The following is a 26,911-nucleotide window of genomic DNA, read 5'->3' on the forward strand; positions in this document are numbered from 1 at the left end:
TTGCAACCTCATGGGCTGCAGCCTACCAGGCTCCTCCACCCATGGGATTTTCCAGGCAAGAGTACTGGAGTGGGGTGCCATTGCCTTCTCTGTGCCCACCTGGAAATGCCAAGGTGATCCTAGACATGAGTTCAAGTACTGGGTTCCAAACTCGGGTCAAGGACTGGGCGACTCTGCAGCATCAGCTTTCAGGGGCTCTTGTCTCTTCCCTGTTGATCTGAAGGAAGCCAAGGAGGGTGGGAGAAGTCTGTGAAACACCAAGACCACCTACCTGTGCTCAGGTCTCAGACCAGAGGTTCTGCATGCAGCAATAAACAGGAGTGAGAGGAAGAAGGCTCCCTCTTGTAACACCATCACCACCATCGGACCACAGATGGCCCCAGTGTGTTCCTCCCATGACTCTCCTAGAGTCTTCCCTCCCTCCTTCCCTGTCTCTCTCCCCTCCCGTCTCTCCCTCTCTCTCTTTCTCTGCCCCACCCCTCCCTTCCACTAGAGCTGGTTATATAAGAATATAACCTCCCCAGAGCTCCCCCCACCAGCAAGATTTCTTCATGATTCATTAACTAGAATTAGTCTCTTGCTTCTTTCCACCCTGAGCACTGGGAGGGGAGATGGGACTAGCAAGACTGGCTGAAATGTTTTTCAAAAAGATGGGTCACAAAATGTGGATCAGGAACCAAATTAACAGATGGCAACCAGTCTTTCTAAAAAATAAAATAGAATAGAAAATACCAGCACACGTTGCTCATAGTAAGTCCAAGCATAATTTTGTAAAAATCGTTTCAGCTCGTGTGTGTGTGTGTGAGTGTGAGGTATACTGAGATACTATATAAAATTTATTTTCTGTGGATACTGGGTGAAAAGAAAACTAGTAACTTAGAATTGTTTGGGATAGAATTGATGATGGACAAATAGAATGACCAGGAACTCTGCTTAAATGTCACTTTCTTGGGGATGCATTACCGTGACTTCCCTGATGGTCTAGTGACTAAGACTCTGTGCTTCCAGTGCAGGGGGTGTGGGTTCAGTCACTGGTTGTGGAACTGAGATCCCACTTGTACACGGTGTGGTCAAAACCTAAAATAAAAAGAAAAAAACTATGGCTCTCCAACTCACACTGCTGTAGTATCTTCAAAACTCTTATGACAAGTGTAATTATCTGTTTGCTTACTGTCTTCCTCCCTTACTACACTGTAAGTGCTAGGAAGCCAGGGACCAAGTCTTATGTGTTCATAGGGGCCCCCTAACTGAAATGCCTTCAAAAGGGCAGGGTCTGGTGGAAGGTTTAGAACCAGATAGATCTGGTTCCAACACCTACTTTATCTCTACTGTCAATTAACACCAAGTAGATCACTTCATCTCTCTAAAACCCTGTTTCTACATCTGTAAAATGGGAGCAATCAAGCCACTTGGCCTAATTCTAAGTTGACTATTCATAACAACAACCCAGCTCAGTCCCTAACACAACAGAAGACCATTGGTACACATGTGTAAAATTATTGAATGGGTTTCCCTTCCCACTGTGATAGTCTTTGCTTTCTGATAATTGAGGACAGTTTGATTCACTTGTGTTCTGTTATCATTATCTAACAACCACCCATGTTATAAAGCTCATGGATTGTGTGTCAGAAATTTGAACAGGGCAGAGTGGGGATCTAATAATACTTTCCCCATAGGACACAGAGAGTATAGAATTACATATTTGTAAAGCACACAGAGCATCGCCAGGCAATACCTGGTGTTTCATACACATTAGTCATCATTTGTGATAAAGACTGATAATGGGGACAATGGAATCTTGGCTGGTGCTCCCAGAATACTCCCCTGGCAAGTTCCCTCTCATTCTTTCTTTGTCCATTTATCAGATTTGTAGACAGAGCAAGCTCTTCAGAGAAGAAGGGGAAGAAGAAGGGGGAGGAGAGGGATAGAGTGATAGATAGATGGATGATAGATAGATGGATAGACAGAGAGAGAACTGTAACTACCCATATATCCGCCCCTTGCCACAGTCAAGCCCAGCTAAGTGTTTCACATGGGTTTTTCCCACATCAATCATGTGAGCTTCCCAAGGACACTCCGAAATGGGTTCTATCATTATTATCCCATTTCACAGATGAACAAATAATTTTTAGAGAGCATAATCGACGGATCATCAGCAGCAACAACTGTCAGCATCTGCTAGGTGCAGGCAGGAAGCTAGGCTCCCTGGAAGCAGCCTCTATGCCCCTTATGAAGCTTAGTGTGGTCCCACCTTCAAGGAGCTTCCTCTAATGAAGAGGCAAGTCCTTTCATTCATTCAACTACCCTTAAGCATCTTTTCGGCAGCAGGAACAGAGCTTAAGATTCCTAACAGGTCTGTGCCCTGTGAATGGCACTGTCTAGACAGGAGAGATTCTTGTGGGGCGGGGCACCCTCCAAGAATTTACAGGTCAGCTTCAGGAGGAAGGAAAGAAAATTGGGAAAAGTAAGCAAGAGAATGAAATGGCAACCTACCCCAGTACTCTTGCCTGGAAAATTCCATGAATGCAGGAGCCTGGTAGGCTACAGTCCATGGGATCGCAAAGAGTCGGACACGACTGAGCAACTTCACTGGTTCACAAGCAAGAGAGAGTGAAAAGGTGACAAGGAGATGAGACGTTTAGGAGGAGACAGGAGCAGCCCAAGCCCAGAGGAGCAAGTAGCTTTCCTTTCCCGCAGCTCTGGGTCTCTGATCCCCATTTGTCAGGATTAGGGCTGAGGTTTCTGCCAGGGAGAGCAGGATAGGATCCCGGAACTGTGTTGGGAAGCCAGCGGGTCTCCGACTCCTCCCCTACCCCGCCGCCCCCTCCAGGTCCAGAGGAGATGCTCCCGTAGAGAAAGAAGGGAGGAAGCAAAGCCCAGGGTAGGGACGCGCGAGCAGGGAGCACCGCTCCTTTTTCAACTTCCGTTCCCCACCGCACCCTGCGTCCCCCATCTGACTTCGTGCGGTGCCAGGAGCTGGTGGAAAGAACTGGTGCCGGGCTGGGGCAACCGGAATGAGCCAAGTGGCATTAGTGGAGAGGACAAGGGAACAGTAGAGAAGCCTGCCTGGGGGGTTGGGGGGGGGGGGGGGGAGGGTCGTGCAGAGCCGAGAGAAGAGGTTAGAAAGGCAAAGGATCGGTCAGTCCGCGCACCGAGCTTCATCGACTGGATCCCCGAGTCTAGAGTCCTGAGCCTCCAGAACTGGAGAGGAAAGGTAAGAACTGAGCGCTCCAGCAGCTGGTCCTGAAGGAAGCGGCATTCGGGTGCCCGGTCCCCTGCTAGAGCGCGACCCTACAATCCAGAATGCTCTGCTGCAGTCAACCCCACCCTGGGAGCGATCGCGCCAACTGGGCAGCACAAGCCTAATTCCTGATGCCTCCGAGTTTCCAGCGTCACAGTGGCAGTGAGACCCTGCCTGGAGTTGGAGAAACCAGTTAAGCTGGAGACAGCAGCGAGACCCGCCCCTCCTCCCCGGGACGCGCAGCTTCCTTCAGGGAGATTCTCCCAGGACACCTTTGCACCTGGGAGTCATTCCAACTCGCTGCTGCCTTCGCGGGGCAGCGCGGACCGGGGCACATGGAGAAGCCCACCGAGCACTCTGAGAGCGCAAACTCATCGGGACCGAGCTTCATGCCCCGCCCCCCACTGACTGTCCAGGCAGTGACCCTGACCCTGGTGCCCCTCGTGTGCGCCGTGGGTGTGGCAGGCAATGCCATGGTGGTCCTGGTGGTGGTCCGGAGCCGCCACATGGTCACGTCCACCAACTGTTACCTGGTGAGCCTGGCCACCGCGGACCTGCTAGTGCTCCTGGCGGCTGGAGTGCCCGCTGTGACCGAGGCGGCCTCCGCCCGGGTTTGGATCTTCGGCCACGCCGGCTGCCTGGGCATCACTTACCTGCAGTACGTGGGCATCAACGCTTCCACGGGCTCCATCACCGCGTTCACAATGGAGGGCTACCTCGCCATCTGCCGCCCTCTGAGCGCCCAGGCTCTGTGCACGGCGGCGCGGGCCAAGCGCATCGCGGCGCTGGTGTGGCTGGGCACCGGCGCCTACTGCGTGCTCTGGCTCTTCCTGGTGGACACGCGCGAGACCGCGTACGCCGACGGCGTGCAAGTGCAGTGCGGCTACCGCGTGTCGCGGTCCCTTTACCTGCCTGTCTACTTCCTGGACTTCGCGCTCTTCTACGCGCTGCCCCTCGGCTTGGCCACCGTGTGCTACGCGCTAATAGCGCGCGTCCTCTTCGCGGGGCCGCTGCCTCCTGGCGACCCCGGACGGTCAGGCTCTGTGCACCAGGGCGGCCCCGCTGGCCAAGGGCGCTTGTCTTCCAACGGCAGGAGGGGTGCCTTCCATTCCCGGAAGCAGGTAGGGCCCTCCTCCCCCCCGCTCTTTCAGACCCTGTACTGAGCCTGCAGCAGATTGGTGGATGGCACCTTGGGCCCTTCTGGAGTCAAAAATATAGTGAACAGATTAGTGGCTCTGTCGTGTCTGACTTTGCGACCCCGTGGACTGTAACCCACCAGGCGCCTCTGTCCAAAATCTTTAGGCAAGAATACTGGAGTGGGTAGCCATTCCCTTCTCCAGTGCGGGTATCTTTCCCACCCAGGGATGGAACCCAGGTTTCCTGCGTTGCAGGCAGATTCTTTACCGTCTGAGCCACCAGGGAAGCCCTCTGGAGTCAAGCTCAAATCCAGGTCGTGACACTTATTGGGCTTGTTTTGGGAGAGATCACTTCTGCCTTTCTGAGCCTGCTTCCTCTCCTGTTGTACGAGATAAGGGCAATGTGGAGCACTTTGGAGTGCCCACAGAAATGGAATAATTCATTTAGAGTTGATGTCACAAATTTGGGCTTTCCTCGTGGCTCAGATGGTAAAGAGTCTGCCTGCAGTGCAGGAGACCCAGGTTCGATCCCTGGGTCGGGAAGATCCCCTGGAGAAGGAAATGGCAACCCAGTCCAGTATTCTTGCCTGGAAAATCCCATGGACAGGAGAGCCTGGCAGGCTACAGTCCATGGGGTCGCGAAGAGTCGGACACTAAAGGCTAAATTCACGTTGGTTTATTATTAAACTTCCTCAGTGAGTCCCTCCACCATACCCGTTATTCCCCTTCTTCTACTGATGAGGAAAGTGAGGCTCAGAGAGGTGAAGTCACTTTCCAAGACAATTCCACACCCTCTGGTGCTAAAGCTGCTTCAGTGGACAGTCTGAAAGCACAAGAGGAGAAAGGATCCTGGGGAGGAATCCAGCATTTACTGAGCGCTTGCTGTGTGCCTGATTATCTGATGGTTCCTGAAATCACTCCTGTCTGGGAGGTTTACTACCTGAATTTACAGACAAGGCAACAGGCAGAGGAGACAAGGGAGTGACCAAGGTGACACAGCAGGGGACCTGGGAGCAGGAACCCAACTGCCCATCCCTGTATCTTCACCCCTGTTCCAGCAGTTTCACCACACCACGGGGTTTCCAGGAATGGAGGTGGGAGGAGCACTCTCTGGGTCCAGCTGGTCTTTATCTTCAGCCTTCCACCCTGACCCACAGCTCGTGTGGAAGGCAGAGGCACCTCGTCCTGGCTGAATCACTCCTGAGCCAGGCAAGAACCATCTGTGCCATCTCCCTGCCTCTTGGGATGGGCACGCTGTTGGGGGGCTCTTCCAGCTGCCTCCAAAAGACCCTTTGGCCCATCCTGCTTGCAGACAACTTAGATCAAAGTAGTTTTTAGAGGGAAGGTGGCAGGACACGGGCTGAGCAGGCCTGAAATAGAAAGTTTAGGTTCCAGACAAATGCAACTCCTGCCCTCCCACTTATTTACTACTGTTACTGCTCTCAGGCTCAACCTGGAAGGACTGGGATCAAAATCCTGCCTCATCTATGCTGTAGGTGAAACTTCTAGAAGTGAAAAGAGTATTCTAGACCTAGGTTCTGGCCCCTAGCTTTGTTAATGTCTTGCTGTGTGGCTTTGGGTAAGTCACTTCACCTTGCTGAGACTTGATTTCCTCCACTGGAAAATAAAAAATAATTATAGTGTCTATCTACCTCAATGGATGGTAGTAAACATAAATCTGACATATAGTAAGTGTTCAATATATGGTACCTATTGCTATTGTTTTGTTGGGGCATTTATGTTTTATTTTTATAACGTTGAGTTTTTACACCAACTCCATGATGTATCATATGTCATCATCTCAGAGGAAACTGGGTCACAGAAAGGCTGCCCAAGGTCACAGAGTTGGTAAATGACAGAACCAAGATTTGAACCCAGGAAACCTGGCTCCAGAGCTCACCACCCTGCTGGTATTTCTCACCCAAGTGAATGTAAAATAGAATGGAACAGGATCTGAATTTGGTACAGTCAGAAGTCAAGACCTTCTAGGGAATTCCTGTGATTTTTCATGGTTCCTGGAGAATATTGTATAACATGAATTTATTGACTCAGCCAGAGCCAAGCCTCTTAGGAGAGGAACTAAACTCACAGACTCTAAGAAGTAATCCTACGCTGGAAAACCAGGCTAGCTTGATGAGAAAGTTGTCTCTCCCCTGTTCCCCAGAGCTGATTGAATGTATCCAGGGTTTGCTGGTCACAGAACCGGTGACAGGACTATTTGAGCAGTTGCAGCTCATTAAGCTCATTAAAGACTATTTGAGCAGTTGAAGCTCATAACGTTTGCCGCCGTGTTTTGGTCTCTGGAGAGATCACTGAGGACTCCAGGGTCCGGGGCTCGTGTGCTCTGTTAGCCTCCGCAGTGTTAGTGATGTCCCGGCTCCCTCGACAGACGCCCCCTTGTGGCGATTTCATTCCAGAATTTAGAAACTGCATCTTTTGAAACACCTTCCAGTGTGCACTCCTCTTGGAGGCTTCATTTAGTCTGTGCTTTGAGGGAAGTGCTGCGGAGATCTGAAGATTCAGGAAGTGAAGAGGAGGGAGCAGGGAGAGGCAAACAGGTGGCCAAGAGCAAAGGCAGGAAGGAGAGTCAGAAGGGAGGGGGCAGGGTGAGTTAAAGAGCCGGAAGGAAGCGTGTGGCTGGGTCTGTTGGGGAGAAGCGACTGGAGAGAGGGACAGTCCGAGGCCAAACAGCTGGTTTGCGGTGGAGCAAGGATTCTAACCCAGCTGTGCCTGCTCTGAACCTCACGCAGTTGCAATAGTGGTAGTGGAGGTTATGTTAGCAGTAGCAGCAGCAGCAGTAAACCCACAATAAACCACAAAAGCACCTCTCATATGCCTGGCACTATTCTACATTCTTTACTGGCATGAACGCCTTCAGTTCTGGTGTCCACCTATGATGACAGCAGATGTCCTGAAGCTCAGTGGATGAGTGAATTTGCTCCCAGTATGTGGGAGCCGCCCCATTCAAAGGCTTTGGAGGTGGATTGGAGCTGGGAGGTTTCTGAAGCCTTGAGCAGAGCAGAGGATGCAGAGCGGTTTTCTCGGTGAGGATGGAATTGAAGTGAGGATGTGCGTGCAATCACAGATTGGCCAGGCCCAGACACTCTTGTGTTACAGAGCACCCTGGAAGCCAGGATTCTCCCTGGGCACCCATGCGTTTCTTGTTTTCCTGTCTCACTCGGCAGATCACCAAGATGCTGGCTGTGGTGGTGGTCCTTTTCGCTCTGCTGTGGCTGCCCTACCGCGCCCTGGTGGTGGTGAATTCCTTCCTGAGCCCGCCCTACCTCAACCTTGGCTTCCTTCTCTTCTGCCGCCTTTGCATCTACGTGAACAGCGCCATCAACCCCATCGTCTATGCCCTCATGTCCCAGCGTTTCCGGGAGGCCTTCCGTGGACTGTTTCAGTGCCATATGGCCCGGCCCAAGCCCCCGCCCCAGGAGGCCAGCCCTGTTTACAACAGGGTCATCAGAGACTGTTCCCAGGGCAGACTGGGCTCTTAGAAGAAACCAGGGGACGTGATGTCCAGACAGGAAGGGGATCCTGCCGCTTCACGGTGAGACCCCCCCCATTTACCCCTGTTGAGGTGAAGGGGTCTCCATGCATTTGAGGAGACATGGGTATTGGAGGAGAGAGTGGTGTCCAGGGCTGTTCGGGAGAGGTGCACAAGCTGAGCACTACACCACCCTAGGGATCACTATTTACATCACAGACAGCCTAGATTTGTGTGTTTAGTAAAACAGTTTCCCAGTTCAATAAATATACAAATCTAAGAGGTGCTCCCAAATATTTATTACATGAATAAATGAATGAATGAAAACGAAAGTTGCTCAATCATGTCTGACTCTTTATGACCCCATGGACTATACAGTCCATGGAATTCTCCAGGCCAGAATACTGGAGTGGGTAGCCTTTCCCTTTCTCCAGGGGATCCTTGCAACCCAGGGATCAAACCCAGGTCTCCCCCATTGCAGGTAGATTCTTTACCAGCTGAGCCACAAATGAATAGATAATGAATAAAAACAAGTTTTAATCCTAATACTCAAGACCCGTTGCTGAGATCTGGCTTCCAGTTTGAGGAAGATTTGAGGTCCAGATTGTGACTTGTTCTTTGTTGGCAACAGAAATTATCTCTGCCTAAGGAAATCAGAAAGGAATTGGTTGGAGCTGGAAAGAATCGTAACCAGGATAACTCCAGGGATCCACCTGGCAGGAGTTAATTGGGCAGTGACTTCATGGCATCCATATCAGAATGAATCCACTCCACCTAGACCAGAAGTAGGATGGGTAGCTTACTGGACCATCATTCAATGGCTGACACTGACGCAGGCTGAGTACTGCTCGGTTCCAGTGGGCACCACCCAGCAGTCTAAAATGGACAGATCCCATGAGGTTGTGCAGTGCACACCTATGTGAATGTGTATGGTAGACCTTAATGGGAATAGGGTTGTTCCCCAAAGAAAAATGGAAGTGCTTGTTATCAGGAAAAAGTGGTATAGATGTCAGGAGGACCAAACAAAAGCGAAACAACTAACAATAATGGATATCAACCACAGAGGAGTCGACGCAGATTAACAGCAGAGGAGCCTTCTGCCCGGGCAACGAAGTTCACCTGCCCTCAATGGCCGCTGATCTGTGATGATATCTCCACCTAGTGGCCACAGTGGAAACTGCATTATCCAATATCTGCTTGCGCGTCTGCCTTTTTATTGGTTTCTTCTCTTTCCTGTCTTCCCTCCGGCCATCTGCCCTCCTCTCCCACGCCTCCCCTACTTCTCCCCTCCCCTCCCACTAGACTCCCTGACTAATCATCACTTCCGAGGACCAGTCCCTGAGCTCTGTGATGACAGGACTGAGGCTTGGAGTTGGAGACCTAGGAAGCTATAGAACTCAAGACCCCAGCCCCTTTCCCTGTTTTCCCCTCATTCTTGCAATATCTTTCTAAATTTTATCTAAATTTACACAATCATATGTATTTAATGTACATAACTTTATCTAAACGTGTATATATAAAAAAAACAACCAGAATTATGCTTAATAGATTTGTCTTATGTTTTATTTCTTTAAAAAATATTATGTGTGGACAATTTTAAAAGTCTTTATTGAATTTGTTACAGTATTTCTCTTGCTGTTATAGTCTGGCTTTTTGGCTGAGAGGAATGTGGACTTCTAGCTCCCCGACTAGGAATCTAACCTGTGCCCTCTGCCTTCACTCCCCACTGCTGCAGCAGAGGCCCCAATAAAGCCTTGCCTGAATTTCTTGTCTGGCTTCTTATCGATTCCTATTGATTAAGGAGACCAAGAACCCTGGTCGTTAACACTTTGTTACACAGTCATAGAAAACTAATACAAACACTAAGATCTTCACACTTTTTACCCAGCGCCATAAATTCCTTCTTTTCCCTCTAATATTCTTGTCTGCACTCAATCCTTCAATCCTACTCTTTCCAAACTACTAAGCCAGGCAACCATGCAACACACATTTTTCTGATTACTCCCCTATGAGATCCAGGCTAAGGTAGAAGGCTTTCTCACGTGTGAAATGCTCACTGGGCATACTCCCCAGTGCATCTTCTGATGTTGAGTGGGAACAACAGCAGGAAGAATAAGGGACTATCAGCCTCTAGTGTTTCTGCTGCTGCTAAGTCGTTTCAGCCGTGTCTGACTCTGTGCGACACTACTGAGCTAGCCCACCAGGCTCCTCTGTCCATTGGATTCTCCAGAAAAGAATACAGGAGTGGGTTGCCATGCCCTCCTCCAGGGGATCTTCCGGATACAGGGATTGAACCCGCATCTCTTATGTCTCCTACGTTGGCAGGCGGATTCTTTACCAGTAGCGCCACCTGGGAAGCACTTCTGGTGTTCCTAGAAGTTTAAGAGAAAGATAAGGCCTGGGGAATCATTTGCATTTGGGGGTACATTTCATAGTCTGTCATCTTCACTTCTCATCTGTAGTCTTCGATGAGTTCATATGCACTCTTTTTGTATTAATGGTTCCGGGCAATCCCCCAAGCCGGGTAATGACAGCAGAAGCTCCCTGAAGGAGCTCCTGCTGTGGGCGGCGGCCGCGGCGCCTTATGGAGAATGTAGTCCGGAAAAGCGTGGACCGCCCCTTGGGGAACCCTGGGGAGAACTGCCCGGCGGCCTCTTCTGCTCATGTGCCGTTGCCAGTGCGCTACCTACCGTGCTTTCCAGTTTTCTGCCTAGTCTGTGCTCCAGTTCTGTAGGCTGTTCCGGGGAAAGAGTCTTGCAGCGTCCGGAACCCGCCTTTCCGCGGTCACCTGGGCGAAGCGGGTGCACCCGCAAGTTAAAGGGTTGGCAGGGAGCTCCAAGCCCTCGGGGCTGGGGGCGAAGGGCTGGGCGGAGCTGGCCTTGGTCCGCGGAGAGTGGACGCGCTCTCTGCCAGCATCCCTTCCCTGAGGTGGGTTCCCCGATGGTCGGGGGCAAGGCAACAGAGGGCAGAGCTCCTGACTTGCAGGCCTCATGACGGGCGCTCCCTGCAGCAGCACCCCCCCCCTTTTTTTAAAAGAAGGTTCTCTGAGAAGGTGCAAGGTTTGTACATGGCTAAAGAGGGCAAGAGAGTCTGATGCTGGGAGGGATTGGGCAGGAGGAGAAGGGGATGACAGAAGATGAGATGGCTGGATGGCATCACTGACTCGATGAACGTGAGTCTCAGTTAACTCCGCGAGTTGGTGATGGACAGGGAGGCCTGGCGTGCTGCGATTCATGGGGTCGCAAAGAGTCGGACACAACTGAGCGACTGAACTGAACTGAAAGAGGGCAAGACAGAGGATGAGATGGTTGGATGGCATCACCGACTCAATGGACATTCGTTTGAGCAAACTCCAGGAGCTGGTGATGGACAAGGAAGCCCTATGTGCTGCAGTCAATGGGGTTGCAGAAAGTCTGACACAACTGAGCCTCTAAACAACAAATCTTGTCCCCAAAGTTCCACTGATGCAACTTAGATCTGCAGCCTGTTGGGCTGGGTTGAAGAGTAGTGGAGAACAGCAGGGAAGGGAAGGAATATTTATTATAGAAACAAATGTTATAATCATTGTATTAGTTATTTTATACTGTGCATATATTGGAAGAAAAAATGTGAGCTTCAATTGGCGGGAATGGCCAGGGAGCAGATTTGACTGGAAAAGATTTCAGGGGGCTGGGAGGCTGGGGTGATGTCTGCTGTGCCACATGAAGTTTTAAGAGCACGATGTTTGTGTTTAGACCAGGTCCTGTCACAGTAGAGCACTGCTTCCCAGAGCATCTTATTTACACTCATCATGTATTCTCATCTGAAAAGTGAGCCTAGGAATAATATTTGCCTCATTGGGTTGTTCTGAGGTAAAACGAGATAGCGTTTGTAAAAAGCAAGCCCATGGGACTTCCCTGACAGTCCAGGAGTTAAGACTCCACACTTCCACCACAGGGGGCTTGGGTTGGATCTCTGGTCAGGGAACTTAAGAACCCACATGCCTCCTGGTGCAGTAAAAAAAAAAAAAGTATGTTGCAGGGAGCAAGCCAGAATACAATACACTCAGGACTTGTATCCCTTGCAATCAATGTTACAAAGATTTTTAGATATCTCACTCAGTCCACCCAACCAGGCTATGAAGTTGGCATTACCGCACCTTTAGGAGCACATTTTATAACTTCATTTACAGAGAGCTAAAGTGATTTATTCCCTGGTAAATGAGTAAATTTTAAAACTGTTTAAAAATCTGTTTTAGTGAGGTCTGTTTTACTCCCCGTCTCATTGTGGGGCTTTCTTTGTGGGGCTTTCCAGGCGGCACTGGTGGTAAAGAACCCACCTGCCAATGCAGGAGATGCAGGCTCAATCCCTGGGTCAGGAAGATCCCCTGCAGGAGGGCATGGCAACCCGCTCCAGTACTCTTGCCTAGAGAATCCCGTGGACAGAGGAGCCTGGCAGGAGTCCATGGGGTCGTAAAGAGTCAGACATGACTGAAGTAACCTAGCATACATGCATGATCTTTGTAATATATATTCCCCCCTGCCTACCCTCATTGGTTTTTTTTTTCTGGCATGATGACTTGCCTTTTGTGTGCCCTAGGAAGCAATTATACTATGTATTTTGATAGTCACAGCATTGGACCTATTTTCCTTAGTCACAAGGTATAATCGAGGCTTCTAGGCTCGTTCTGCCTCCTGCAGCTTTTTTCACTCTGCAGTCTTAAATGGACTTTAGAAAAGGTCCAGCTCACCAGGCACTTCAACACTGGGAGTCCAAATGCAGAGTCCAGCTGATGGAAATGTGGCTGCTATGCCCACGTAGAAACAAAACCATCCCAGTGAAGGAAAAAGCAGGGGGCCCCAAGGACAGAAATCACACCTGGAAAAACATATTTCTAAACTGAAACCCCTCCCTAGGATTTTAAGGCAGAAACAGAAAAATCCCTGAAAGAAGAGTTTGGGGGCCAGAATTTTCCTCTCCAGGGTGAGCAAAACCTGGGAGATCACACCATATTCAAAGACCATTGAATGATCATTGTGATTCATGAAAGCCTCAGTTCAGCTTTCAGAAGAAAAAATGTGCATTGCAATAGTAGGGGAAAGGAAGGGTGCAGATGTGTTAAAGAGAAAAAGACACTTCGTGAGGATTCATTCCATAGAAAACCATCGCTTTCATTTGTTCTTTGGTTGCTAAGTTGCCTCTGATTCTTTTTCTACCCATGGACTGTAGCCCGTCAGACTCCTCTGTCCATGGGATTTCCCAGGCAAGAATACTCGAGTGGGTTGCCATTTCCTTCTCCAGGGGATCTTACTGACCCAGGGATCAAATTTAAGTCTCCTGCATTAGCAGGCAGATTCTTTACCACCAAGCCACCAGGGAAGCAAGCCCACTACTTACATTTTCTCAGTATAAAAAGTTCTACGTGATCATTTCAGAATTCTGACAAGTGGATATTCCCTCACTGTGTTATTTCCTGTGCTTCTTGGACCAGGTGGATCAAAGGGCCATTTTCTTGGTAAATAATAGTAAGAGCTGCTGTGTTAGCTGTCTCGTGATTCCATTCTTCATTCTTTCTTATCCAGCTTTGATGTCATCATTCTTGGTTCCCTTCTTCGAAGATGAACAAATCCCAGGTAAGTTGTTTAGGGATTTACTTCCCACGTTTTGGAGTGGATCTCAAGAAATTTGAGAAATGGAGTTGGTCATGGATAGATCATGCCTGCTTGATGATGCTGCCTGCATAAAAATCCCAACAGAATGGGGTTTGGAGAGCTTCCAAGTAGAGTTGCTGGTTGAATGACAGGCCCAGAAACCCCAGGCCCCTTCCCACATACCTTGCCCTACACATCTCTTCCATCTGAATGTTCATCTGTATCCCTATTTTCCTTTTACAATAAGCTGTTCACCTGAGTTGCTCTAGCAACTTGCTCAAGCAAGTTCTGTGAATTTCTCAGGCAAACTCTAGCAGGGAGTGGGGTGTGGTCAGAGGAACTTCTGATTTAGAGCCAAACTACCAAAGCACACTTAAACTTGGGATTTGAAGTTAGGGATGAGGGGCAGTCTTTTGGGATTTGGGTCCTTAACCTGTGGTATCTGACACAATCCCCAGGTAGATAGTCAGAACTGGGCTGAATTATGACCCCCAAGCAATATCACAGAATGGCTTGGTGTGGGAAAACCCCCCACATATCTGGTGCAAGGAGTGTCAGTGTGGTGGTAGTGAGAGAGTAAAGGAGAACACAGGTGAACTGAGTTTTTCCTGCACGCGGGGGTTAAGACTTAATGTATCTTTCATCGGGGGCCAGGGGGTAGCTCACGTCAACACCCTGTTGGATTCTATCCTCAAATGTGTGACAGTGAAAACTCAATTTAAATAAGGAATTAATTATTAAAAGCAAAAAGAAAAAGTTGCACACACAAAGTTAGTGTTTAGATGACATTTTAAATCTCTATATAAGCATTTCTTGCTCTCTTTCCATTTATCATACCAACAACTCTTATTATTTTCTTAAACAGTAGAAATATCTTATGTGGTTTTAATGTTAAAATCCAATAGGAAATTTTTTCAGCTGAAACTTTCCAATGAGAATGTCTTGAATGGCCTAACTTTTGCATAATGGCTATTTCCTGTTTTTATTTTCTAACTTTTTCCTTTTTCGTGTAATTAGAGACTTAAGATTTATAGTGATTATTCCCAGGAATCATGGCAACAGATATTAAAAAGTTGCCATTTCCTTCTCCAGGGATCGAACCCAGGTCTCCCACATTGCAGGCAGATGCTTTAACCTCTGAGCCACCAGGAAAGCCACCCCCCGCCTCAAAAAAGACATTTATTGGAATCTAGGTTTCTATTGAATCTGTTAGCAAATTTGGAATACTAGACTTTTTAGAACAAGCTGTTTGGTTAAGCTTCTTTCTTTCCTCCTTATAATATAGACTCCAGAGTTAAGAGCCATGTTGGAAATTCTTAATATATTTTAAACACATAGAATAGTTCCCATTTAATTTGACTCTAAACCAGAATTTTAAAGACCGAAGGAGTAATTGCCCAATTTTCCCCTCCTTATCCCAATAACCATTTTACATTTTCATAATTGCATTGATCACATTTATTTTATACTCATCTTTTAAACATATTCAGTTGCATTTTCATTGTATATAACTCAACAGACACATAATTTTATAGGTTATTTGCAAAAAGTGAGCTTATGTCCATACCCTTTCTTAGAGATTAAAAAAAAAAAAGCACATAAGGAATGAACATGGGATGAGGAGCTGCCTCCAATGATTACACAACAATTTAGCTATGTGGCAACCACTATAATACTCTAATATTTGGGAAAGCAGAGGTCAGAAAGATGAGAGAACGACCCACAAAGAAGAAACTGAAAGTCTTTCCATCAATTTCTATGGCTTGAGAGCAGTCCTAAAGAGACATGTTCGACTACACCCAACCCCACTTGACTGAACAGGGCTAAGGTGCCACCGATGATTATAGGAACCGATTCAGAAAAGTGTAGATTTCTGACACAAGACTTGAATGTATGCAACATTTCCCATCAGTGTTAGCAGGCCCTAGAAAACTTGTGACTTATTTATCAGGGAACACAGGAAATCAACTTATTTTGAGTAACACTACTATGGATTCTCCAAGTCCTGAATCTAAGTCATAGAATTGTTGCCATCTCTCTGTCTCCTCTTGGTTCTCTGGATACATTCGATAATGGTGCCGACTACTCCAGGAAGCTGGATGTCTATGAATTCTATCCATTTAGACAAGGAGCAGGAACATTGTCTTGTAGCCCAGTGACCCACCACCTTTAAATTTCTCATGTCTTCCCTCTTAACTTTCTTTTAGGTTTTAAAATCGTGACCCACCTTTTGTTTTCATTGTCCACTGGCAACATTTCTTCTTCTCTGAAGTTTTAATTCCAAAGAAATGGCTTTTGTGGTCCTTACTTACGCCTAGATCAGAGTTGTATCCCCTCCATACAAAATAGAGAGCCACCTCTGTTAAAACTAGGATTTTACTCATCCAGTGAAAATAGATAATGAACAATCAGCAAAATGAGTCTGTTCTTTTCACTCCACCCTCAAGCTGCCTATGAGTCTACTTCCCATCATAGGAACTGCTGTTTTCAGGTTCAAATTTTGCTTGGGCATGTTTAGTTGCTTTTGCTCAAAGAACTGAGTCAGTGAAATACAGAAAATATGTCTCTGATCGCATCTCCCCGTTTCTTCAACTTGTATTTAAATTTCTAAAATATCCCACACAGGATGAATTCATGCAGAAGAATTGGACTTTGGCTAACACCCTTTCCACGTTGATCTCTTTGGTTTAGATTTTCGATTTCTAGTAAAAGGTAAGTGATTTCTAAATGCCTCCCTGCCTCTTCTACAGTCAGGGTTTCTTTTTATCATGAGTTTGCAGATGTCGAGACAGTTTCGAATTTAGACTGAACGCTTTTCCACATTGATCACATACAAAGGGCTTCTCTCCAGTATGGATTTTCATGTGCTTACTAAGATTTGAACTATGGTTAAAAGCCTTTTGACATTCACTACATTTATAAGGTTTCTCTTCAGTATGAATTTTTTTATGTCGGTTAAGGTCAGAGTAATAGCGAAAGGTCTTTTCACATCCATCGCATGAAAAGGGCGTCTCTGGCCTCTCTTCAGAATGACTTTTCTGGTGTCTAATAACATTTGACTGATGTTTAAAGGTTTTTTCACAAACATTACACTTGTAGGGTCTCTCTCCAGTATGGGTTCTTCGATGTCGCGTTAGATCTGAGAAACGGACAAAGGTCTTTTTACAATCATCACAGCTGTAAAGTTTCTCCCCAGTGTGGATTTGTTTATGACGCTTAAGATCTACGAGCTGGGTAAAGGTCTTCTCACATTCATTACATGAAAAGGGCTTCTCTCCAGTATGAATTTTCTGATGTTTGTTAAGATTCGATTGGCTTTTAAAGGATTTTTCACAATCATTACATTTGTAGGGTCTCTCTCCAGAGTGAACTCTTTGATGTAAGAGAAACTGTGAATAGGGGTTGAAGTCCTTTTTGCAGTGATTACATGTGTAATATTTCTTTCTAGTATGAGTTTTTTGGTGTTGAATTTTTTCTGAGAAACTGTGAAAGGCCCTTCCACAAAACTTACAGACAAAGAGTTTCTTTTGTGTAGGAGTTCTTTGATGCTGAGTCAGCTGTGGTCTCTTGCCAGCATGAAATCTCTGATGTGTAATCAGGGATGAAAGAAACTGGAAGGCCCTCTGACACACGTCACACTTGTGCGGTTTCAGTCTGCTGTGTGTGCTCTGATGTTGAATGAACTTTGAAGCTCTGTTAAAGGTTTTGCCACACTGGTCACATTCAAGGTGTTTATCCAGAGTATCGATTCTTTGGAGCCTTGGAAACGATGCACGATGCCTGAAGGCCTTTGTCTCTTCATCATCTCTGGGGGCTTCCTCTACCTGGTGAATTCGCTGGTGTTCAGCAAGTTGTGAGCTACAACTAAACGCCATGCTGCAGTCTTTGCATTCATACTGCTGGACAAAAACAGAAAGTTCTCGATCTTTTGCTTGGTGAGGGTTCTGCCTGAAGGTGCTCATAGATTCATAAAGGGCATGATAATCCACCAATGCTGGTTGACATGCTAGTGGGAAGACAGCGGGAGAAAAATAAAATTAAAGCCAGGCATCACAACAAACGAGGCTGCTAGTGGGGTGACGGGGACAGAAGGGCTCAGTGACTGGGGACCTGGGAGGGGTGGGACGAGAAGCTGGAGTTTGCCAGGAGGAACGAGAGAAGTGTTCTCTGAGTACAAGAATAGTTTAAGTGATCAACATATATCCAGTGAAAAATTTCTTTAAACTTGAAATACTTCTTTTTTATATAACTGAAAAATGATTTGTTGCCACTGTAATCACCAAACCAGAAACGTTTAAAGACTCTAAAAGCAGCCACAGGAGATTCTAAGCAAGGATTAAAGTTTTACTTTCATTAAGGTCCTTTAAAATTTCTCTCTAGAGATACAGCAATTTGTGAAAGTAATTAGACTTTAAATACTTTCCTTTGAGCAACAAACTGGGGGAGGGTCTCTCTGTGAGTAAATATGAACCTGGTCTATCCATTGTATTAATATTTAATATTTTACTGCAGGACAGGGTTATTATTGATTGGGCCAGTGCTCTACTTGGATATTTGAGTTCTGTTTATTTTGCTATTTCTGAGAACGCTAAGAAGAGTCACATATACACATCTCTATTAATTTGTTGAAATGTATTCTAGACATAGATTCTTAGAAATGAAAAGGAGCCCTATTGTTTATATATACCCACACCTACTCAAGTTCTTACATTGTGTGAGCTCATCATTACTTTCCAGTATCTTAATCACTGTAGACTTTATCAATCTTATGACCCCCAGTTTGACAAATTTCCAGGGTTCTTTTTTGTAATAAAAAAATCTAAATAAAATGGATTAACTGCTAGTATTTTTTTTATTAAAAAAGTTAATTGACGATGGAGAACTAGCATGGGTTTCTGTTACCTTTATCATTCTAGATCTTAAAATGCTACTGAAGTTATTAGAAAATGTATGAATACAGAGGAACAGTTTAAAGACACACACGAGTGATATGTCTAAACAATACGACATTGCCCCATAAGATGAAATCTAGTGGTGAAAACTGGTTTGGAAATACAGTATTTCAACCTAATAATTCACATGCATAGAAACATTGTATGCCAAAGACAAAATTATACAGTCAAAGACAACACAGTAACATGGGAAACCTTGTTGGAGAACCCGGAGGGAAAAGGACTGAAGAAATAGAGTGTGTAACGCAAAAGTTAGAACAGTCAGGATTCAAAGAGAAGTATTACCATCCATTAATATAAGTCCCCAAAGAGGGATAAAAATGTTAGAAGATTTGCCAACTTCAAATGGCTTAATATATGGGCGACTAGAATCTCTGAAAAGAGATGAGAAATGGAGAAAGAAGGACCAGAGAGAAAAATACTTAAAGAAATAATGGCCAAAAAATGTCCAAGCCCAGTGAACACTTATAAACCCACAGATCCAAGAAGTCCAGTGAAGTCAAGCATAGGAAACATGAGAATCACACCAAGACATCATTGTCAAACTGCTCAAAGTCAGTGATGCAGAGAAAACTGTAGAATCAGCCAGAGAGGGAAAAAGATGCTGTACATGTACATCAGATTATTCACTGGAACACTGCAAACAAAAAAAAAAAAAAGGAGAATCTTTTATGTATTAAAAGAAAAAAAAAATCTGTTGACCAGAGTTCATGCCCAGCAAAACCCTTTCAAAAATGAAAGCAAAATAAAAAAAAAGACATTTTCTCTCATATGAAATTTGGGTTTAACCAAAGGAATGAAAAAAAATCAAAGACCATACCTATATGCTAAATATGTAAGTTTGTTTAATAATGATAAAGAGGTCAGTTAATCTGAAGCATAGCAATCTTAAATGTTTATGCACTTACAGACTTGGTATTCATATTCTATTGAGTTTTTTTCCTTATTGAGAAAATTTATTTGACTAAATTAATAACACTTGTATAAACTTAGTTGTGTTTCAAGCAGTTCTTTTAAAAACATGGTCTTTTCCCATATCATTCATAAATGAGTAATCATTATAAAACACTGCACACAATTTCAACTATCATAGCCACTTAATTTAGTTCATAAAACAATTCACTTTTGCACACATTAGGTCATGTATATTTGTTATGGTCATAATTGTTATTGATGAGACTTTGAATATTGGCCTTTACTGTGTTATGTTGAATAGTTTTAATAAAAGAACCAAAGCAGGAGGAGGCTCAGTTTTAAAGTATAAAGTAAAAGTATTAAAAACACAGTACAAACATCAGTGGAAGAATCCATTCCATGGATAGGTAACTGATTTTAGACAAAAGAACCAATGGGAATACCTCCCAAGTATGAATGAATACTCCCTAGGAAACTAATAGGAAGAGTATGGTACTAACACAGAACAGACAAATACATTAATGGAATAAAAGAAAAAGTTCAGAAGATGACTTATCTGTATCGATATCTTATATGTCCCTGGAGAAGGAAAAGGCAGCCCACTCCAGTATTTCTGCCTGAAAAATCCCATGGACAGAGGTGCCTGGCGAACAACAGTCCATGGAGTTGCAAAGAGTTGGACACGACTGAGCAGGTAAGCAGCAGCCGTATATGTGATAAGGATGGCATCGCAAGTCAGTGAGGACAGGAGAGATGACTTGGTAGATAGTGTCATAAAAACTGGCTCACTATCCAGGAAAAAAAATGGGGCTGATTGATTTCTTACACTGTGTACAAAAATCTCTCTCTCAAAACCAGGGAGATTAAAGATATAAGTATGAATTTTAAGCCTCAAAAGTTAACAAGGGGCTTCTCCAGTGGCTCAGTGGTAAAAGAATCTGCCTGCAATGTAGGAGTTGCAGGTTCGATCCTTGGTTTGGGAAGATCCCCTGGAGGAGGGCATGGCAACCCACTCCAGTATTCTTGCCTGGAGAATCCTGTGGACAGAGGAGACTGGCAGGCTATAGTCCACGGGGTCACAAAGAGTCAGACATGACTGAAGCCACTGAGCATGCACGCAAAGCTAACACGGAACTGTGTGTGTTACCTAGGATGGAATGGGCTTCTTAAACAATGACAAAAAGATATTAAGTAAAAGCTACCTCAAAAATGTGACGGATGCCATTACATCAAAATGAAGGATTTCTGGTCAAGAAAAGCTTCAGAATCAAGAGGCAAATGACAGATTGGCGGAAGTTTTCATATGTCTTAAACCAAGCAAAAATTATCTAGAACATAAAAGAAAATTCAATTTCCAACAAAGAAAAGAGAAAACCATTAGAAATGGGCAAAGAATACAAAGAGGCAATTCAGAAAAGCTGAATACTGAGTGGATAGCAAGAATATCATGGGAGCTTCATCTTACTATTAGAGAAAGTAGAATTAAAGCAAGGAGGTAACACTTTACTATCAAAATAGAACAATGAAAATGCAGATTATTACCAGGCATTGGTAAGACGCAGGAAGAGGACCTTGTACAATTAACAGATGTTAATGCTTGTACAATTAACAAATGTCCAGAAAAAAATCTGGGAATATTTGTGAAATTGTTTAGATATGCCCTGTGACCCAGAGAAATTATTACACAGGTTCTTAAAGGAACATATGAGATTTTGATCAGAATGAGTTGGAGAGATTTAGCCACTGTTAAGGAAAACTTAACACTGTTAAGCCACTGAACTATAAAAGAAAACGTGTATATTGAACATGTAAAGATCTCAAAGATAACTGGTGATAAGTTTTACAGCATGCCATTTAAATTAAAATGCCATATATAAAACAATGATGTGTATTTTATAAAAAAGGTGTGCATATTTAACAACATAGAAAAGATATTAAACTGGTTGTCATGGGACAGGAAGATTAATGAAATCATAGGCTACAGATGAAGGGAACACAAAAGAATGGATTGAACAATATGATTGGCTCCGTTCTCTGTACCTAAAACTTCTAGCCCTCCTGTCACTTTGCCAGACAAAGGATAAAGACAGACCAACATGTTAATGGAATAAAAGTGAAAGTTCAAAAGATGACTCATCTGCATAGATAATTTGGGGGTAGGAGAGAAGTTGGGGGTCAGCTTATTAAGTTTTTAAAAACAAAGAAAGCCCAGGATTACTTGGAATTCTAGTGAACAGTTCTTATAAAAACCTTTTAATTTCTTCCTGAATTACAGGCTCACTTTCCATAACGCCTACAGCTTATAAGCATTTAGTATTTTTTGAAGCATTTAGTAACTTACTCCGGAGAAGGCAATGGCACCCCACTCCAGTACTCTTGCCTGGAAAATCCCATGGACGGAGGAGCCTGGTAGGCTCCAGTTCATGGGGTCGCTAAGAGTTGGGCAAGACTGAGCGACTTCACTTTCACTTTTCACTTTCATGCATTGGAGAAGGAAATGGCAACCCACTCCAGTGTTCTTGCCTGGAGAATCCCAGGGACAGAGGAACCTAGTGGGCTGCCATCTATGGGGTCGCACAGAGTCGGATACGACTGAAGTGACTGAGCAGCAGCAGCAGCAGTAACTTACTCAGCTCTAAGGATGTCCAAAGCCCAGATCACCCTCTGGGCAAACTTAACTTTTTGTCCCTTGACTTTCAGAGGTCTGTTAGTGAGCTATGCTCTCTATTATACACTGAAATTTAGAGTTTCTCTGAAATTTCTGGGCCATATTGCATTCTGGCAATTTCTACTTTCTATTTGTGATGGGCTTGTCATTTCTCTCCAATTAGATGGTAAACTTGATTACTTTTTTCATCTGTTATTCAGTGTCTAATTAACCTGTTATCTGAATACAGAGAGAAGACAATCTCCCTAACTCTTTCTTGGGAAAAAAAGTGGGGGAGCTTTTCAGGACACTCTTCTGAGCCCATCCATTCTAATCACTGATAAATTATTTGACCAGTTCAGCTATTCATACTTCTGTCCCTTCATGTGGTCATTTAAGTTTCAAAATTTTACCAGCACACCATTTAGTATCCTAAGACTAGAGATACAACAAGGCTAGAGATACAACAAGGGAGAGGAATGAATGTGGGGTAAAATAGGATTTCTTTGGGGAGCTCGCTTCTCGTCACCTCGGGGGCCCAGGTCACTCTGACCAGTTGGGGTATGAGTGGGGACAGCCTCCACATGTTTGTTCCTTGTCAATTACCTGGGCATGGAGCACTCGTCACCTCTTTCTCCAGCATCCGGGGCTCCTTCCCTTGCCTCAAAGAGGACATCACTTCTGCTTTGTAAGCCCAGCGTCCTAAGAAAAATAAATGATCTTCACCATGCTGTAGTAATTACAGAAATCCAACCTAGACTTCTAATGAGATTCATTATCACCTCAAAAATCTTTCAGGAGCTGTTTTGGGTTTTTTTTTTAGGTTTTTTCTTTTCTTTTTTTTTTTTTTAGGTATTTCTTAGGCACACACTAGCCTAAGAGACATGATGTTTTTTAAAAAGTGTGATGGTTTGGAAAACGATGGAGAATATGAAGAATCCATCATCACCAAATGATAATGCCCTCTCCTATCGTCACAGAGCACCAGTACTTTACTGAGGAACATCAAGTTGAATTCAGCCAAGTGTTTCTAGGGCCTTTGCAGATATTCCCATGGAAGGAAAAATTCCACCTTGGGCAATTTTAAACTAACAAGGAAAGATCTTCTTACCCAATGACACAAGGTGATCACAGGTATCCAGCATCACATCCCGATACAGTTCTCTCTTTTCAGGGCTCAGATGAGCCCACTGGTCCGGAGAAAAGACCACAGCTACGTCTCTAAACTTCACTGACTCCTGAAATAACAGTTAATACTATATAAGTATACATGCTTCTATGTGGCCCTTGGTAGACAGCTTTCAAGTTGTCCATAACAGGGAGGTAGGCAGAACAAGGAATGAACACACACACACACAACAGAAACTGTAAGAAATAAACTTTGTCCTTAGAGAGTTTGGAGGGCAAAATTACCTATCCTTATGGAAAAGTAACAGCTAAAGAAACATGCCTTTGGTGTATGTGTTTGGCTGAGGAGTCAGTGGGGTGAAGCTACCATCTGTGGGATTATGACTGCAGGCCTCCAAGTCAGAGTCCCAGGCAGGTGGGATGATAAGGACAATATCCTGACCATTGGACTAGGACATCAGTCTATTCCTGAAACACCACTCTATTTGAGTTTCAAGCCTGCAGGCTTCAGACCTGGAACTTACACCATCAGCTTTCCCGATCTCCGGTTGACTGCAGATCTTGGGACTTCTCTGCCTTCGTAATCACATTATTCTCAGCTTTATCATAAATCATTATATTTATTTAGATAGATAATATGGAGATCCTGATGGTTCTGTTTCTCCAGAGGACCCTGATTAATACAGTCACTTGATCAGTGTCAGAGAGTGTGGACTGATAAGGACTGAGATTATATGGGCTGAAGCATCAAGGCAGACCTTCAAAAATGAAGTCATCTTGCTGCTCCTGCTGCTGAGCCACATCAGTCGTGTCTGACTCTGTGCGACCCCATAGACGGCAGCCTACCAGGCTCTGCCATCCCTGGGATTCTCCAGGCAAGAACACTGGAGTGGGTTGCCATTTCCTTCTCCAATGCATGAAAGTGAAAAGTCAAAGTGAAGTTGCTCAGTCATGTCTGACTCTTTGCGACCACATGGACAGCAGCCCACCAGGCTCCTCTGTCCATGGGATTCTCCAGGAAAAAGTACTGGAGTGGGTTGCCATTGCCTTCTCTGGAAGTCAGCTTGATCTGTACTTTGCATGAAAGAACTGACACCTTTGGTTCTACCCATGATGGAGTGATGTGAGAATTGGATGTGAGTGTACAGATGTGCGAGTTGGACCATAAAGAAGACTGAGCACCGAAGAATTGATGCTTTCAAACTGTGGAGTTAGAGAAGACTAGAAGACTCTTGAGAGTCCCTTGGACAGCAAGGATATCAAACCAGTCCATCCTAAAGGAAATCAATCCTGAATTTTCATTGGAAGGACTGATGCTGAGGCTCCAATACTTTGGCCACCTGATGTGAAGAACCAGCTCATTAGAAAAGACCCTGATGCTGGGAAAGATTGAAGGCAGGAGGAGAAGGGGATGACAGGGAACAAGATGGTTGGATGGCATCACTCATTCAATGGACATGAGTTTGAGCAAACTCCAGGAGATGGTGAAGGACAGGGAAGCCTGGTGTGCTGTAGTCCACAGGGTTGCAGAGTCAGACAAGACTTTAGTGACTGAACAACAGCAACAATGATGGAGTAGTTGCTTTAGTTACCCTCTCACTGTGAAAGAGCAGGAAAAGCTAGATAAATAAACATACCCTTACTTTTACATACTGGAAAGCAACATATTCAAGGGCTGTGATCCTTGACAGAGGAAAAGCACGTATCATCCTGACATTCTCTTTGATGGCGTTTCTAGAGCCACAGGGCAAGGACATAGAACCCAAGTAGAGAGCAGTGACCTTGCTGGATGGAGGGATTGGATACCAGAGTTTGGACCTTTCAACACAACTGGGCTTGGAGGGCAGGGTGCTAGACAGGGAGCCTTAAACACTGATATGAAAATTTCCCTTGGGTCCATAGCTGACCACAGGGCCAAACTTGTGAGAACAGCTGCTGGGATACTGAGTCAAACAGAAGTTTTGAAGGTCACGTGGTGCTGGTAAGAATGTGGGGTTCCAGCCAGAGTGGAAAATGGAGTAACGGGGCATTTGGTTGAAGCCGTGTATCTGGAGTTCTATACCCAGTGAAGACATCCTTTAAAAATGAAGGCAGAAATAAACACATCAATTTGGACTTGAAAATTGAATAACCAGGGACTTCCCTGGTTGTACAGTGGCTGAAACTCCCAGCTTCCAATGCAAGGGGCCCAGGATCCATCCCTGGTCAGGGTACTTGATCCTGTATGCTGCAACTAAGAATTCACACGCCACAACTAAAAAAGACCCTGCATGCCACGACTAAGACTCAGCACAGCCAAATAAAGGAATGCTTTTTAAAAAGCAAAAAGGAAATTGAACAATGAATGACCATAACAGAAATAGAAATTCTCTCCCAGAAGAATCCTTGTTAGTTTTTTGTGTCGAGCTGTTATGCATTCACGTGTACATGCTCAGTCTCCCAGTCATGTCCAACTCTTTTGTGACGCCATGGACTATAACCAGCCAGGTTCTCCATCCATGGGATTCTCCAGGCAAGAATACTGGAGTGGATTGCCATTTCCTCCTCCAGGGGATCTTCCCGACCCAGGGATCGAACTCACATCTCCTGCAGCTCCTGCGTTGACAGGCGGTTCTTTACCACTGAGCCACTTGGGAAGCCTGTACATTTATAGTAGTCCCCAAAAACGATAGGCTTCCCTCATATCTCAGATAGTAAAGAATCTGTGCAGTGCAGGAGACCTGGGTTTGATCTCTGGGTCAGGAAGATCCTGGAGAAGGAAATGGCAACCCACTCCAGTATTCTTGCCTGGACAATCCTATGGACAGAGGAGCCGGGCGGGCTACAGCCAGTGGGGTCACGAAGAGTCAGACACGACTCAGTGACTAAACCACCACCACCAAAAACGATACATGGAAGTCCTGACCCCCAGGACCTCAGAATGTGACCTTACTTGAAAATATGGTTTTTGCAGAAGTCATCAAGTCAAAATGAGCTTCAGATGGGCCTTAATCCAATGGTTTAGGAAGGGGAAATCTGGATACAGTGGCAGACATGCACTGAGGGACCACTGTGTGAGGAGACCCAGGGAGAAGACAATTAGAGGATAAAGGCAGAGACCGCAGCGAGGCACCCACAAGCCAAGGAACGCCCAGGACAGCCAGCATCCACCAGAAGCCAGGGGAGAGACCTGCAACAGACTCCCTTATGGCTCCAAACAGCCAAGGGTTATTAGGCCGGTAAATTGGTATTTAGGAAGGAATTCAGAAGTAAGCAATTGATTCACCTGTGATATCACCTTTAGAAATGAAAGAACCATGTTTCCTCCTCCTCCTCCTTCCATTCTCAGGGCAAAACACTCCAGAGAGGTCACACCTTAAAACTGAGAGCAGAAGTACGTGAGACCAAAGGTCCAAACCCCCATCCCCACCCCAAATCCCGACCACGTCAACCATGTGGTTCCATACACAGAGGAAGCCAGGAATGCACGACAGCCTCCCAGCCTCAGCCTGACACATCACCTCTTCTCCCAGGCTCCACAAGGAGTCCATGCGTGAGCCTGCGGCAGCTGGAACAGCAACTATATGGGGCCTGTGCCCATGTGCCAGAGTGTGCCGCCCTGTTTCCCAGGTGTGCAGTGCACAAAACGTCCTCTGCTTCCCAGTGGGACAGAGCATGAACTCACCGTCCCAGACAGACCAGCTCCAGCACAGCCAGCAAGCCCAGCATGCACCTAGGGCCTGCTTATATAGAGCCCAGCTCATCACACCCAGAACCTTCTCATTTCCCAATC

The 26,911-nt window shown here is 45.4% G+C and overlaps 2 protein-coding genes and 1 long non-coding RNA gene across 6 annotated transcripts; 2 read left to right on the plus strand and 1 right to left on the minus strand.

Annotated features, from left to right (window-relative positions):
- The first annotated feature begins 3,099 nt into the window (after nucleotides 1–3,099).
- LOC123329062 (thyrotropin-releasing hormone receptor-like) lies at nucleotides 3,100–8,200 on the plus strand. Its single transcript, XM_044927465.2, has 2 exons — nucleotides 3,100–4,362; nucleotides 7,563–8,200. Exons 1-2 carry the CDS (start codon nucleotides 3,577–3,579, stop codon nucleotides 7,875–7,877), a joined length of 1,101 nt encoding a protein of 366 aa, XP_044783400.2. The 5' UTR covers nucleotides 3,100–3,576; the 3' UTR covers nucleotides 7,878–8,200.
- A 2,303-nt stretch (nucleotides 8,201–10,503) lies between these two features.
- On the plus strand, nucleotides 10,504–15,139 carry LOC102390495. The gene is made up of 2 exons (XR_003102996.3): nucleotides 10,504–10,795; nucleotides 13,429–15,139. It is a non-coding gene; the product is annotated as an uncharacterized LOC102390495 (long non-coding RNA).
- On the minus strand, nucleotides 14,932–26,911 carry LOC102390275 (putative zinc finger protein 840). Of its 4 annotated transcripts, none has more exons than XM_044927577.2 (5): nucleotides 26,804–26,911; nucleotides 26,417–26,500; nucleotides 23,123–23,249; nucleotides 22,618–22,713; nucleotides 14,932–17,503 (listed from the first exon to the last, which is right to left on the minus strand). In XM_044927577.2, exons 2-5 carry the CDS (start codon nucleotides 26,459–26,461, stop codon nucleotides 16,248–16,250), a joined length of 1,524 nt encoding a protein of 507 aa, XP_044783512.2. In that variant the 5' UTR covers nucleotides 26,462–26,500; nucleotides 26,804–26,911; the 3' UTR covers nucleotides 14,932–16,247. The 4 variants fall into 4 exon arrangements, with proteins under 4 accessions (XP_044783512.2, XP_044783510.2, XP_044783513.2 ...); XM_044927575.2 differs by having other exon boundaries at nucleotides 26,405–26,500; nucleotides 26,804–26,907; XM_044927578.2 differs by lacking the exon at nucleotides 26,804–26,911 and adding an exon at nucleotides 26,640–26,768.

The sequence above is a fragment of the Bubalus bubalis genome, chromosome 14, assembly GCF_019923935.1.
Source record: "Bubalus bubalis isolate 160015118507 breed Murrah chromosome 14, NDDB_SH_1, whole genome shotgun sequence".
NCBI lineage: Eukaryota > Metazoa > Chordata > Mammalia > Artiodactyla > Bovidae > Bubalus > Bubalus bubalis.

What these genes read in the sequence shown, in the direction of transcription:
- LOC102390275 (XM_044927575.2), bottom strand. Translation starts at nt 26,461, where the DNA reads ATGGAAGGAGGAGGAGGAGGAAACATGGTTCTTTCATTTCTAAAGGTG. An exon ending in TTCTAAAGGTGATATCACAG is followed by an intron (nt 23,250 to 26,404) that starts GTGAATCAATTG and finishes CTGTTATTTCAG; the next exon opens with GAGTCAGTGAAGTTTAGAGA. An exon ending in TGATCACCTTGTGTCATTGG is followed by an intron (nt 22,714 to 23,122) that starts GTAAGAAGATCT and finishes TATTTTTCTTAG; the next exon opens with GACGCTGGGCTTACAAAGCA.
- LOC123329062 (XM_044927465.2), top strand. Translation starts at nt 3,577, where the DNA reads ATGGAGAAGCCCACCGAGCACTCTGAGAGCGCAAACTCATCGGGACCG. An exon ending in CCTTCCATTCCCGGAAGCAG is followed by an intron (nt 4,363 to 7,562) that starts GTAGGGCCCTCC and finishes CTCACTCGGCAG; the next exon opens with ATCACCAAGATGCTGGCTGT.